General features: G+C 28.9%; 2 protein-coding genes across 2 annotated transcripts; both read left to right on the top strand.

The window, feature by feature from the left end:
- Window positions 1–1,441: 1,441 nt before the first annotated feature.
- LOC109859873 lies at window positions 1,442–5,202 on the top strand. The gene is made up of 7 exons (XM_020438539.1): window positions 1,442–1,578; window positions 1,673–1,924; window positions 3,176–3,202; window positions 3,289–3,307; window positions 4,086–4,213; window positions 4,278–4,410; window positions 5,142–5,202. Exons 2-7 carry the CDS (start codon window positions 1,692–1,694, stop codon window positions 5,184–5,186), a joined length of 585 nt encoding a protein of 194 aa, XP_020294128.1. The 5' UTR covers window positions 1,442–1,578; window positions 1,673–1,691; the 3' UTR covers window positions 5,187–5,202.
- A 3,404-nt stretch (window positions 5,203–8,606) lies between these two features.
- LOC109859871 lies at window positions 8,607–12,473 on the top strand. Its single transcript, XM_020438536.1, has 8 exons — window positions 8,607–8,856; window positions 8,948–9,165; window positions 9,642–9,936; window positions 10,930–11,085; window positions 11,176–11,343; window positions 11,437–11,652; window positions 11,814–11,941; window positions 12,027–12,473. The coding sequence occupies exons 2-8, from the start codon at window positions 8,966–8,968 to the stop codon at window positions 12,187–12,189; spliced, it is 1,326 nt and encodes a 441-aa protein (XP_020294125.1). The 5' UTR covers window positions 8,607–8,856; window positions 8,948–8,965; the 3' UTR covers window positions 12,190–12,473.
- The last annotated feature ends 3,067 nt before the right edge of the window (window positions 12,474–15,540 follow it).

The raw sequence follows: 15,540 nt of genomic DNA, 5'->3' as shown, positions 1-15,540 counted from the left end.
ATATTTTAGTATCTATAAATGTACAATTTAATTATCAAGAAAATTGTCATACTTGTGCATCAGAAGAATAACCACAAAGTTTCAAAAAAGAAAAAAATTTAGATTCAAAAAAATAAGTAAACATTTTGATGTAGTTTATGTAAATCTTATCGTAATTGCGTGTAAAAAGTGTAAAGAAATGAAAGATTGTTGTCTTTAAAAAATATTTGGGTGTATTAGTAAAATTTTTATAGTAACATTGCTACAATGCGTGTACTCTAATAGGTACTTTTGTGAAAATATTGCACAAAAATGGCATCATGATTGGCGACGATTTTGCAATGATTGCACTAAGATGATTCGCCATAACGCACCAGTTATGTCGAAATATAATTTTGTAAATAATATTTGTCAAAAATTGCAAAACAGTCGTTATGCATTTCCACAGTATATACCTCCAATAAGCAAATTGTGAAAATAGTGCAAAATATGACATCACAAGTGACGACGACTTCTTGCATTTCTTTATATGCAATCATATTTCTACATATTTTAAACATCACATAGGTAAATTTCTTTTCTCAATTATTGGACACTTTCTTTGTGAAAGTAATTTTGCAAATATACTGCTAAGATGATTCGCCATATCGTTATTCTTTTGCCGCAATAGTATTTGAAAAGTAATTTTGCAAACAACTACAAATATTTCAGAAAAGATCAATGTTTTTGACATTTAAATATTACTGACATTTAGATATTACATTAACATTACGGTAATATTTCTATAATTGCAATAATATTAAGTGCTATGTGGGATTATATCGTACGATAATTCTAGAGTTCCCTCGGATACTTTTTGAACATTATCTATATTATTCGTAAGATATCACTAAAGCGGACATTAGTACAACTTATGGACATCTCTCAGATATCTAAGATCATTTTAGGATGTCTTATGGATATTGCGATATCCCATAATACTGTCTGTAGAAATCCCTACGATAAAGTGTGCTCTGTGGGAATATTTATAAGTACATGTAAATCGGTCATTAAAAGCCAATAATTCGCTGAAAGTTTTGCGATAATATTCGTGTATATATAAATGTACACATATGTATACGTGTCCACGTGTAAATCTTACACGTGAAGTTTTTGAATTGAAATTTTACTCTTAAAATTCGTATGCTACTTTTGCATCTCATATATGAGAGACTCCGTATACCCTCCTACTTAATTTAAAAATATCTATCTTGTATAAACTTCAAATAAAGACAAAGGTGCAGTATTTCTCCATTACATCAACAATACTGTCAGTAGGAAAAGAAGAAATCTATAGTTATAAGTGGCACACATTCACAGTATGACGTAAGTAATGTGTCAATCAAAGATAAACATAGATAATAAAACTGACAGGTAAAACAGCATAGGCAGAAATAAGAAGTTGTAAGAATGGCAGTTAAAATTCAAAAAGAACGTTAATGAAACGGACTTACGGCATTGTGTTCAGCTCTTATAAGCCAAATAAGATTAGACGTGTGTTACATTTCTCGACATTTCGAAAGTTTAAGTTCTTCACAGTCGCCGTTAGTAGTACTAAAAGTAAGCACATCACAAGCGAAATGATATTTGATTTTTCAAATGTACATTACTTTTATTTTCCTGTTTCTCAGTATTAATTGTTTTTCATATAAAGACACAAGAAACAAAGAAAAATGAACCCGGACGAACCTTCGACTTCTTCAAAAAGAAAACCTAGAAAGAGAACTCACAGTAACATAGAACTTGAAGTAGAAAGTGAACAAACGAAACAGCAAGAACACGATGTGCCGATACAAAAGAAAGAGGCAAAGGAACGCCAAGCAACAAATATTCTTGACTGCCCAGATATACTTTTACTTCGTATATTCCTACATGTAGACGAAGAAGATTTGAGAAATCTCAGATTGTGAGTTTTGTTTAGTTACATGAAACAAGTGATAAATACATATCCGAAACTATGCATAGATAGCGACAGAAGTACGACTTTGCTGTTGTTGCCAAACGGTATCTTTCAAAACAACAAACTTATTAGTACACATATTTTATATGTAACGTTCGTACCACTATACATAGTCGTTTCGAATATTATCACTCGTCTCTCGTTGCAAAAATTGAGTTATATTTTATATTTTTAAAGCTAATATATACATATATATATTTATATATGTATATATATATATATATATATATATATTATGAATAATATATATAATATTTATATATATATTTTTTTTGTGGAATTTAATTCCTATAGATGTTGCACAAAATTTTAAAGAATAGCACTACATGAATTTTTCTGGACTTACGACTATAGCAATGAATCTATTCTTCCGTCTCAAATGGAACCGTATGAAACCTTTTTAGAACCATTAACACATATCTTGAAAATACGTGGAGATTTCGAACAAAAAACAGAAAATATCCTTGAACGTTCGTTTTTTTTCACGTAAATCAAATATGCCAGATACTTCAAAAATTAAAACTTAAGAACTATCTAATTAATTTAGATGAGGTATGGTTTACTTTTTATAAAAATATTTACACAGTATGTACACATAGAACAACCAACTCAATCGTATAAGTTATTAAAAGAATAAAATACGATAGTTTTTTTACTTAATTTTGTATGCGGTACAATTTTAATCTCAAGTAGTAGCACATTTCTAATGCTAGAATAAAATGCGTTAACCGTTTGAAACTCAATTGCTCACGATGTAATCGTATATTACGTATTATTTGTATATAAAGTGTTGTGTGCAAAACCTCAATTTCTTAAAAAAAGTAGTCAAACAAAATGTAAAATCTAATGTTTGTATACGATATTCTACCGCTGTCTTTAAACGTAGCACAATACATATAAAAAGTACTGTTACTTCCAGAAGTACAGTTTGTTACGTTTAACTACTTTTAGACTGATAATACTGATAATAATCGTATGATATATCATCAAATATGTTTGTGACAAATATAGCACGATCAAAGTACAGTTGACAATTTTGTAGTACTATTACGCGAGGCACACTCTACGTATAGCATTATTTATGTGGTTATAAATATAAATATAAATATGTGGTTATGCAATTTGTAAATTAGTTAAATTTTTGTGTTCACTTTTAGTATATACATATACATGTCACTTTAGTAAACTTGATTTTAGGTTACGCCAGAGATGTCAACAAATATTGTACGTCTTCTTTTCTCCAACTGTATAGCTTTTTCTAGTATTGGCCTGGTATTTAATTTGACCTATTTTTTTCGTGGAATATGTAGATTTGTTCCCCATGTCCAAGTAAGTCATAATATTATACACATATTTTACATATTTTACGTATCTTTATATATCTATTGTATTGCATTATAAACACACACATTGTTTATAACGACACAATATTGTAGTAAAAATATAACTTTTAGTCTTTGCATTTCTTTAATGTTCTATGGAATATGTCATATTCGACATTTCTGTCAAGTATAAGTAATTTTACAGATCTTCTAAAACTTTACGTAAGATCATGTTTTCGTATACAAGAATTTAATTCAGACATAGATTTAGTCACTGTCACTTGTAAATGCCACAAACTAAAAGTAATGTTTATTTCAAAACATTAATATTACTGTACACTTTTGTTTTTTTTTACAGCTGACAGCACACGTTTCTACAAACATTTTTTTCTGGTTTATTTTTTTATAGCTTTTAAACTTTAGAAATACACTAGTAGAACATAGAGTAGTTGAATGGTTTTGTCAAATTGAATCTTTAGAGGAAGTGTATCTACAATGTCTTAAATATTTTAGGAAGAAATGTTCATATAAATTATTACATTCTTTGAAGAAATCATTAGCAAAGTTACAAAACTTTTATTACAAAGAATACATTTCTTTGCGTACTTTTGATGAAAAGCTTTTTAACTTTTTATGTAAAGTAGAAGTACGTTTTTTGTTTTTATTTGTTTTCTTTATTTTTGTCTCTCAATTATACACTCTTATGTGTATCAAACAATAGTATTACTAAAAGTTATAAATATTTTGTTGCGCACTGAATGATAATATAAGTTCTTTTGCTATAGTCTCTTCTTGACACAAACAAATTTGAAGAAATACTCATGTACAGAAACAATCAGTTTCAAAACTATTTGTTGTCAAATATTAGTCGCTGTATAAGTAGATGTACTAATTTGAAGATATTACATATTAGGTAAATTGTAAATACAGGAAACAAAAAAAATATTTTAAATACTGAACGTTTTATTTCTTTTCAGACATTATTCACATGTTACAAGAAAGGATATCAATATCCAGTCGTCGACATTATCAAACTTGGTAGAGTTGGATATAACTGGTTGTTCTGTAACTTTGGAGGATGTTAAACATTTTAAGTCACGAAGACCTAAGGTTAAAATTTATTCTTCATTTAGTACACGATATGAATTGTATGAATGATTATAGCAGATTCAGTCAATATGTCATTTTAAAAGATTTAAAAAAAATCTAGAACCGAAAATTGTTTTATATCCCGATAGAAAATATCACTTGACGCTGCAATTATTTGAAGAAGTGTAACAAAACTGTAAATATTGTACCTAAAGAAAGTAATTGTGCAAAACGTTTACATTTACGGAATTGTAATAATTGTAATTGCACTTATAGTTATTACTACATCTTGTAACAGTTTACCTTATTTTAATATGAGAACTTATAAACTTATACTTTTAAGATGTAAGAGAAAATAGAAACAAAAGTATTTTATACAGATTTGTATAAAACTGATAAAAGAGAATCAAGTTTAGGTATGTACTTATGGATTTTAAATAGTTGATTTCGTGACATTATATTGACACTAGAAACGCAAGGAAAACAAGTATGATCTTATAGTTCAGATAAGTTTTATATTCAGTACGTTTTAAGTTTGTGGACGCGCAGACTCGGCTATTGACAATTATGATAATCTGTGATAAACTGAAAATAAACTTAAAATGTATACATGCTATCCTAAAAGACTAAACTGAAATTGTTTGCATTACAACAACATATTTTTAACTTGTAAACATCAGTATGAAAGTAAAATCAAACATGAAAAACGCAAAAACAATGATTTTTGGTTATAATCAACTTTTTGATTCTAGTACGCCAAAGAAAAAGAAGCAACCACAAAAGATGACAAGTCGTAATACTATTGAAATCAAAGGAAGTATTTGTAACTTAATAATTATCTTGACTGGTATATTATAGTTTGTATATGTTATATAAATATATTATTAAATATAGTTTATGGTATATTGTTTGAAAAGTTTTAGTTGTAAGGCACATTTGATTAAGTGGTCACACGGTGTAGTGTAATTATTGAGGTTGGATGATCACAGATTTGATGCTCTAGATAAGACCTTGCGACTTGCCAGGACAAAGATCGTGATTTCTTTGGTTAGACTTTCTTGCCGTTATTTGGTAGCAAATATGTATCATTATTATTTTTTCACCAGAATGAAGACATGTAGATATTTGCTTTTTACGACAAATGCGATTGGATGCACTAGTGCGTTTTCTTTCAATGTGTAGTAAAATATTCCAGGTTTATTATTTTACTACATCCTGAACCAGAACGCACTCATTGCGCACTAGTGCATCCAATCGAATGCATTGCAAGTCTTCACATTATTATACATAGATCGCTAACTTAGGTCGCAAAAACAGAGTCAATAACATGATTGACAGCTTTGTTTTCTAATATCTTTTGCCATTTAACCTTTGGAATTCGAGATGTGAGCAAATATCCCGCAGCAATTTCGAAGTTGGATGATGATGAAGAATTATCATTGCGTCGCAGAGTTTGCGGCAATGTTTTCATACGTTGGTGCTTATTTAAGTTTCTTTTTTGGCACTATAATTGCAGTTAAAAGAATGCATCTTGGTGTATAGTTTCTTGTGGATTTTCGACAAGCAGATAGAAAACAATTATGTGAAAAATATATTTCTTCAAATATAATCTTTAAATAAGAAGTCATTTATTGCTATTTGAAAAGATTTACAAAATCATTTGTAATATCCTCTAAGTGAATTATGTATATGCAAGATTACTTGATCATCTGCATTTTAAAACTACAAAAAAAATTAATTTTTATGGTAGACAGATGTAAAATCAAGTAAATTTTTAGTTTGCACTATGCTTTTTGTTATGTTTAGATAAGTAAACATTAATTAACCTGGTATAAAATTATATACATATACGTATAATTTAGAAAGAGAAAGGGGTAGAAAATCGGTACAAAAAAAAAAACTACAAATAAAAAGTCAGTACACGATAATGTTGTTCGTAACATTCAATATATATTTATTGTCGCAAGATATTGTGTGTATTGAAATTTACAATATGATATGAGTAAAAGAGAATTCAATCGCGTATAGAGACATATAAATCGTTAACTAGTTTTCTTTTTGTTTTTTGTGTTTTTAAATGGATGTATTATTTTTTACAGTGAGAAATTTCTAGAATTAAGGCCAAGCTATTTTTTTTTTGAAACTATAAATCTTACAAATATCAGCGCGATTTTGTATTTTTAAAGCGTTAATGTTGTTTTCTTTATGTATATACTACTCATGTTCGTTTGAGTGGAATTGCAATTTATATACGAAGGTAATTCGAAAAGAAAGAACACAAAAGTGTGCGGAAAGCATACTTTTCTAGAGGCGTGGTTTTTTCTTTTTTATTTTTTTAGAGACTCTAGACTTTCAAAACACAGTAGTAAAAGATAGGCTAATTAAATCGTTTTGTCAAATTGAATCTTCAAGAAAACGGTATTAAAAATGTCTTAAATATTTAAGGAAAGAATTGTCAAATAATTCATTAAAAGAGTTACAAAACTTTTAGTATGAAGAATACATGCCTTTGTTTGATGATGAGATTTTAGTTTAATATTCATTACTTATTGAGTTAGTGAACGCGCAGACTCGTTTAATGACTACTGTGGAAAATTATGATACTGTTAGAATAAGCTTAAACTTTATGCATATCAGCTTAAATCATTGAACTTGAATTGTTTGCGTTACAACAACAGTTTTGTAAGTTGTAAATGTAATTATGAAAATAAAACTAAATATGAAACACTACAGTATTTTTGGTTATAAGCTAACTTTTATTTTTATCATATCAAACAGAAAGCATCGACCACAAAATGACAAGTCGTAAAGCTGTGTACAATAATAACGTCATTAGAAAAATAATTACCGTTATATACTTTTTCTGACTGTTAAATTATAGGTTATTGTATTATATATATGTACAGTATATATACTTTTAAAATTTATACAATACAGTCAAACCTCGATAACTCGAATCTCTATAACTCGAAAACTTCTATAGAACGAAAATTTTGTTCATTCTCTTGCTTTCCGCGGAAAGGAAAAACGAACTTTGATAAATCGAAACCTCTACGACTCGACAATTTTAGCTCTTCCCTTGAGATGTGAGTTAACGAGGTTCTACTGTATATATAATATTAAAATCTTTACTTTACATCATTCATGATTAAGTAATGTTACATAATATATATTTATATTTGCTTTTGTTGTATTCTGTACACACTGGTTTATACGTTTCAAAACTTAACCATGATTACTCTTGACTGCGATTCGATATTCACTATCAGTACTCATCACACAGTCGCGCAATGTGATCATCTATTTAAAGAATGCAGTTCGATTATTGCGCTAGTGCGCGCCGTCACGAATACGCGTCAAGTGTATTTAATTAAAGCGCGCAAAAGCACCGATTTACTGGAGCGCCAGTATACAAAGGACGCCTTGTGTCGCTGTGAAGCCGCTTGCGCAATGCAAAGAAATAACAGAAGCGCTAAAAATATACCATCCATTGGCTTTATAAGGTTCATAATTATAAATAACGATAAGAACAGCAGACTTCACTATTTTTTTTTTTTAAATACACATGCATAAATACAGATTAGAGAACAGAATAAACAATAACGATAAAATTTTCGACGAGTTGGAATTCTGTGTTTTTTGCTTGTCGCTATCGCTATTTTCTCGCATTGCAAAATCTTCACAAATAAGAATCAGACAGAACGCGTTCTAAATTGTAGAACCATTGAAGCAAGAAGTATTCTACGACACTTTCTCGGAACGGAAATAAAAGTAATAAATTTCTGAATGCCGTATGAACTAGCTTAATAAATCCACTGAGCCATAAAAGCACTAAACCAAAAGTAACCAATTAAAGAATCTAAATATCTCGTAAGCGCAGCTACCGAGATACAGTCAAACCTCGACAACTCGAAAATCTCTGAAAGACAAAAAGTTTGTTTATTCTTTTTCACTACGCGAAAAGAAAAAAGGAACTTCGATAAGTCCAAATCTCTACAACTCGAAGAATTTAGCTCTTCTCTTGAAGTTCGAGTTATCGAGGTTCGACTGTAATTACTATTAGTCTATATTTCTATAGTCAAAGCGCCAAACCGCACCTCTCGAAATTTCGAAAAGTTTTACTAGATTTAGTAATACGAATACTTAGCGTAGAACTTTTCATGAGAATCGATGTAAGAAGTGGCACACGTGCAAAGCCAGTATGATGTAACTAGTGTGTTTATTCAATTAGAATAAACAAAAATAATAAAACTGGCAGTTAAAATAGCACACTATAGGCTTGAATAAAAAGTTTCTGTACGAATGGCAGGTAAAATTTAAAAAAAAAGTTTATGTCTCGGACTTGAGTCAATGTGTTCAGTTTGTTTGACAAAGATATACACGTACGTTACGTGTCCCGACGTCGATTAAGATCTTCACGTCTCGCTACACGTGGTTCGACAATCACCGTTATTAATTTTATCAAACGTAAGCATATCACAAACAAAATAATTTAGAGTTTTGAGATGTATATGTGCTTATCTTACTACTTTCTAATTTTTACTTGATTTTCATATAGGTGCAAATATAAGTAAAAATGGATCCGGTCAGATCTTTTAGTTTTTTTAAAGAAGAACCTAGAAAAAGAACCAGAAGTAATACAGAACTCGAAATAAAAAGTGATAAAAAACAAAAGCAACCAGTGCAGCAAACAAGAAATCTTCTTGACCTACCAAATGAAATTCTACTTTATATAATGAAATATGTAGACAGAAAAGATTTGAAAAATCTTAGATTGTAAGTTGTTTCTATTTGTAGATTATTCTTTACGTGAGGCGATTGAGAAGTATCATCATCCGAAACGATGCATTGCGATACTGAGTTTAAATCGATAAGAGAAATTGAATGTATAAAAACTTGTTTGTTTTGCGCATTTTTCTTCCTGCGACCAGAAATTTTCACCACTCCACGACCATTGACTGTCAGTAGGTGTTCTGCTATTTTACTTTGACCGCGTTTTTTCCTCTATGCATAGTAGTAGAGTTAGGTTCTCTTCTTGATTTGAACTCAGATTAGTAAAACATTGTCGTCGTTCATAAGTTTTATCCTTCAGAATTACAAATGTCACACGTAGGTTTTATTATCGCACGTAGTGTTTGTGTGACACAGCTCGTCAACATACAGTCGTTTGAGATATTTATTATATACTCGCCTTATGTATATTTCATATTTCTTAGAATAGAACTATTTTTAAGTTTTTTGTTGTCTTATAGATGTTGTTACAGATTATCAAGACTAGCATTAGATAAATCGTTCTGGACTATGGACTATCGTAAAAAGTCTTATTTGCTCGAATTTTATCCGTTTGTTCAGTATGAACACATATTAGAACCGTTAACAGTTTGCTTAGCACTATGTGGTACTTTCTATCGTAGAAACCGTATCGTAGATACTGTTAAAATATCATTTTATAGAAATCCTATTGAACCTCTACTTTTTTTTACCTTACAAAAATGCCGGATGCTTAAGGAATTGAGTATTGAAGAATATTATTTTAATACAGATGAGGTAAACATTTATGTTTATAAATATTTATTTTGATAAATGATAGATGCTGTTCACGAGTGGTGGTATATCATACCAGTATGTCACTTAATCTAGTAAATACTACTATTCTTAATAGAATACTATTCTTGTTGATAATTCAAGGGCTTGTGTTTTTATTAATTATATATATATATATATATATATATATATATATATAAACATAAAGTGATTTACAAGGACTATTTTCTTTTGAAAAACACCAAAGTATAGAATAAAAGAGTTTTATACAAAGCATTATATTATGTATTTATTAATCTTGAAGTATATATAAAACACTTAAATATATCTCTAGCAAAACTACATCAAAATAGATGAGTGGTTTGATAAAGTCGGTAAATGTCTATGATATAGTGCCACATTTAATTATATGACGCCTGGAAAGTTTTATTCCTTAAAGTTTTTCAAGATACATTTCAGCAAAATATGATGCGTTGTTTACAATCCGTATTCCTTTAAAGCGAGGAATATAGCAATTCGTAAAAATGAAAAAAACGACAAAACATGAAAAAAATGGTTTACAAATTTAACTTCCAATTAAGTCCTCATTTATTCTATTTTTCAAGTTTGCGACTTCGTGCGACTTTTACTTGTTCCTAAGTGAGAAAATCTGCCATTGTAACTATTTTTTGTCGTTTTCATTCACTTGTATGACAAGTACTAGTAAATCGCTTGCTTCAAACAATTACAGAATGTGACCAGCGTGTAACTTCTGCTTGAAATTGAGCTTAAATTGGTGTGAGGAATAAAACTGTTTAAGCGTCGTATACTTAAATTAATTGTGTTACCATATCATAGAAAGTTACCAAACGTATCAAACCATCTACGTACATCTAATTTTTTTAGAGTATTGCACCTTGAAAGACATACTTCATGTATAGCATGTTCTATATTTTTTTTAGTTTTTATTTTTCTATATTTTACAAAACAATGCATATTTGTTAAAATTGATTTTAGGTTACTATACAGAAGTTTCCGCTAACTCTTGACAAACTTGAATTAAAACGATGTGTAATTTTCAAGAGGCTCATAGATACACATATGTGTTATCCTTTATGGGACATTTCATCCCATTTCTTTGATGAAATATGTACATTTGTTCCCAATATAAAAGTAAGTTAATATCGACTGTTTATCTTAAAACAACACAATACTGTATCACAAATTTGATATTCGATGTTGGATTATAACTTGAAGCTTTAGTGCTTGATTTTAAACAGTGTTCTATGTCATATTACGCCGATTTTTCTGAGAGATATAAGTAAACTAAAACACCTTAACGAACTTAGACTAACTTCGTGTCTTCGTATACATGAATCTCCTTCGGAGATAAAGATACTCGATTTTATATGTAATTTCGAAACATTAGAGGTAATGTTTCTTACTCTCATATATAAAAAATTTTGAATTCATGTTTACATGTTTACAAAAACATAGTTTTCTAAAGAAATTTGTTTTATACAGATTTTAGACTTACGGAACACGGCAGTTGACACTCGTCTAGTTGGAGAGTTTTGTCGACTTAAATCTTTAAAGCATCTGTATCTAGAATGCCCTAAATATTTAAGAAAAGAATGTTCAAATGAATCATTAGAAGATTTAAAAACATTACGTTCGGAATCAGAAATATGGTTCCGTCTGTTTGATGAGAAACTTTATACCTTTCAATCTAAAGTGGAAGTATGTCTTCTCTCTTTCTCTTTCTCGCTTTCTCACTCTTTCTTTATTTTTTATCTTTTACAAATATACAAACACGTGCACGCAATCCACACTATTATTTAAAAAATCACTATTTTCTTGATGCGCAGTATATGATAACAATATAAATTATTTTGATTTAGCTTCTACTTGCCGAAAACAGAGTGGAAGAAATAATCAGTTTTAGGAACGATTTGTTCCAAAACTATTTTTTGTCAAATATTAGTCACTATATAAGTAGATGTAATAATTTGGAGACAGTATGTATTAGGTAAATTGTACTTGCAGAAAACAAAACCCAAAACAGTCAAAAACCAAAACATATTATAAATACCGATGCTTTCCTTTCTTTTCAGACATTATTCGCATATTACTAAAACGGATATCACTATTTTGGCGTCGACAGTACCAAACTTGAAAGAATTGGATATAACTGGTTGTTCTGTAACTCTAGAAGATGTTAAAAACTTTAAATCACAAAGACCTAATGTTAAAATTTCTTCATCGTTTGTTACATAATATTAAAGTTATAGTTAAAGTCTATAAGAAGATGACTATTCAAACGTAATCAAAGTGACATAGAGTATAAAAGAAACAAGCTAGAAATAAAAATCGTTTTATATCTGGATAACAAGTATTACTTGACATTGCAATTATCTGAGTAATTGTAACAAAACATGAATTGTTGTACTTGGAAAAAATACTTGTGCAAAATCACAATTATGTAAACGTAATAATTGTAACTGCAATTATAATTATTACTAAACTTTGTTACATCTTAAATTATTTTAATATAAAAACTTATAAAGTTATAGCGTTAAGATCTAGAAAAAGAAACAGAAACATAATTAATTTATATAAATTTTTATAGAACATATAGAAAATAATCAAGTTTAAGTATGTACTCATTGATTTTGTACAATTGATATTTTCGTGACATATCGACACTAGAAACGCAATTAGTAAAAGTGTGATCTTAGAAGTAAGATTATTGTAACTTGAATTTTTTTATTTTATACTTGTGTACGCGCGGAATGTTTCATTGACTACTGTGAGAAACTGTGATAAACTTATACTAAGATCCGTCTATGAAGACTGAACTTGAGTTGTATTGCACTAGTTATAAAACTTGTAACCTTTAATATTAAAATAAAATAGATAGTAAAATAACAACAAATATAAAACTACAAAGAATCTTTTCTTTCATTATAAACAAATTGTGATTGTGTATTACATTACAAAAAAAAGTGACTATAACAACTAACAAGTCGTAAAACTAATAAAACAAAAAACTCAATATAATAATATTTTATATAACTTGTTTCGACAGTTATAATCTATTTTTTATATTTTATTTAAATAATATATAAATATATGTATTATACATATGAATATATGTTGGTTGTTAAGTTTTTATTTGTAAGCCTAAAAAGTGATACAAACATTATGGACCGCACAGTAGAAGCAACACAGCCTTATTTTTACGACATAGTATTTGTTACTGTTTTTTTTTTAAACTTTTGATTTAATATACAACTGCTTTTTAATTTATGTGTGTTACATGAATAGAAAGAAACTTGCTCTTACTTTGCAACCAGAAATTGCGAAAGTATAGCACTTTATATTCACTAAATTGCTTTGTGGACACAAATAAAAAACGCGTGTTTAATTGCCGCGTTCAAGAACAGGGAACACATAAAATATGCCTACGGCCATTTTCGGGCTACTCGACGCTTTTACTAATGTGACGCGCGCGTTTATTACCTTTATATTTTAGTATCTATGGATGTACAATTTGATTATCAAGAAAATTGTCATACTTGAGCATCAGAAGAATAAACACAAAGTTAAAAAAAAGAAAAAAATTCAGATCCGAAAAAATAATTAAAACATTTCGATGTAGTTCGTGTGAATCTTATAGTACTTGCGTGTAAAAAGTGTAAAGAAATGAAATATTGTTTTCTTTCTAAAATATTTGTGCGTATTAGTGAAATTTCTATAAGAACATTGCCACAATGCGTGTAGTTTTACGTGTGCAATCGCGCGACACATGTGATTAAGTGATTACGCATTGCGAACAAAAAAGTTGAACGATTACTACGATTTGTACACTATAATACCCAGTGACTCTTTAAAACAAAGACCGTAATTTTGTTTTTTGTACTAATTGTTTTGACGACGGCATTCAGTAGAAAAAATGCATCATTATTATTTTTAAAACAAAATAATAGTGCATCCATAATTTTACGTTTTTATTATTGTATATGATACTATTAATAATATTAATACTGTAACGTATGCATTGTAGTAATTACTATATACGTCTGTTATCTTCTTATACACAATAATACAAAATGTTTTAAGCACAAGAAGTATCATAGTTTTGATCAATTTTACTCATACTCATTTGATATTAATACTGTTTTTAATAATCGTTACACGTGTTAAATAAAACAAGTCGTACCAACAATGTAATTTAAAAATGTTTAAAACTAGCGACTAAATCGGTGTTAAAAGAAACTATTTGCATTGTTTGTTTTTTTTTTTTACTTTTACAAACTTATGTAAATCGACCGATAGCAGTACATTATATGGTTCCTGCTTTGTTCTATACAACACGATGTGATATTTTGCAATTAACGGCAATAATTCGAACAACTGTAAGTAAAGCAAGAAAAATATTCTTCTGTGATATAAATTGCAACAAACGATTACTGCAACACGTATTCTCTGTTTTTTATCAAGGTTATACTTTGTAATAAAAGATAAAAAGTACATTGCATGTTGGTTACGTTATCGATTTAAATAGAAAATACTAAAACTGTGTGATGCGACAAAATATTGGTCGAAGATAATCCAAGTATTTACTTTATCGTTAGTTTTTAATTTGTCTAATTTTTATTCATACTTATTACATAGCAAACAATATTGCAAACCATGAAATATGTTTATAAATTGTTTGTGACAAAAGGCCCGTTTTTTTTAATTCCGTGTTTATTACAACTCAACACACACTACCAAGTATACTTAATTTACTATTCGTACAGTTAATCAGTTCATCGTGAAAATAAAAATATCTATCTTGTATAAACTTTAAATAGAGAAAAAGATGCAGTAATTCTCCATTACACCAACCAACCATACTGTGAGTAGAAAATGTAGGAATCTATAGTTATATTTGAAACACACACATATACATATATATATATATTTATATATATATATGTTTATATATCTTTATACATATATACATATGTATACATATATATATATTCACAGTATGACGTAGTAGTGTGTCAACCAAAGATAATAAAACTGACAGGTAAAATAGCACACTATAAGCTGGAATAAGAAGATGTGGGAATAGCAGTTACAATTTAAAAAGAATGTTTATGTCCCGGACTTACGGCATTGTGTTCAGCTCCTATCAACCAAATAAAATAAACGTGTGTTCCATTTCTCGACATATCAAACGTTTACATTCATTACCATCGCCGTTAGTAGTACTAAACGTAAGTATATCACAAACAAAATAATATTTGATATTTTTTTAGATGTAAATTAGTTTTATTTTCCTGTTTCTTAGTATTAATTGTTTTTCATATAAAAATACAAGAAATAAAGAAAAATGAACCTGGACAAACCTTCGACTTCTTTGGAAAGCAACCCTAGAAAAAGAACTCACAGTAAGATAGAACTTGAAGTAGTAATTAAAATAACAGACTTGTCCGACGATGTGCCGATACAAGACGAAGAAACAACTGACCGCCAAAAATCAAAACATATTCTTGACTTCCCAGATAAAGTTCTTCTTTATATATTGAAAAAGTTAGACAAAACCGACTTAAGGAATCTCCGATTGTGAGTTTT

Source organism: Pseudomyrmex gracilis, unplaced genomic scaffold (assembly GCF_002006095.1).
Source record: "Pseudomyrmex gracilis isolate BER0280 unplaced genomic scaffold, ASM200609v1 scaffold_297, whole genome shotgun sequence".
NCBI lineage: Eukaryota > Metazoa > Arthropoda > Insecta > Hymenoptera > Formicidae > Pseudomyrmex > Pseudomyrmex gracilis.
The sequence above is the reverse complement of the archived record's forward strand: the minus strand, read 5'-3'. Positions and strand labels throughout refer to the sequence as shown.

Coding starts and splice junctions, on each gene's coding strand:
- LOC109859873 (XM_020438539.1), top strand. CDS start 1,692: ATGAACCCGGACGAACCTTCGACTTCTTCAAAAAGAAAACCTAGAAAG. Junction 1,925..3,175: donor GATTTGAGAAATCTCAGATT/GTGAGTTTTGTT, acceptor ACTTGATTTTAG/GTTACGCCAGAGATGTCAAC. Junction 4,411..5,141: donor TTAAGTCACGAAGACCTAAG/GTTAAAATTTAT, acceptor TTTTGATTCTAG/TACGCCAAAGAAAAAGAAGC.
- LOC109859871 (XM_020438536.1), top strand. CDS start 8,966: ATGGATCCGGTCAGATCTTTTAGTTTTTTTAAAGAAGAACCTAGAAAA. Junction 11,086..11,175: donor CATTTGTTCCCAATATAAAA/GTAAGTTAATAT, acceptor TTGAAGCTTTAG/TGCTTGATTTTAAACAGTGT. Junction 11,344..11,436: donor GTAATTTCGAAACATTAGAG/GTAATGTTTCTT, acceptor TGTTTTATACAG/ATTTTAGACTTACGGAACAC.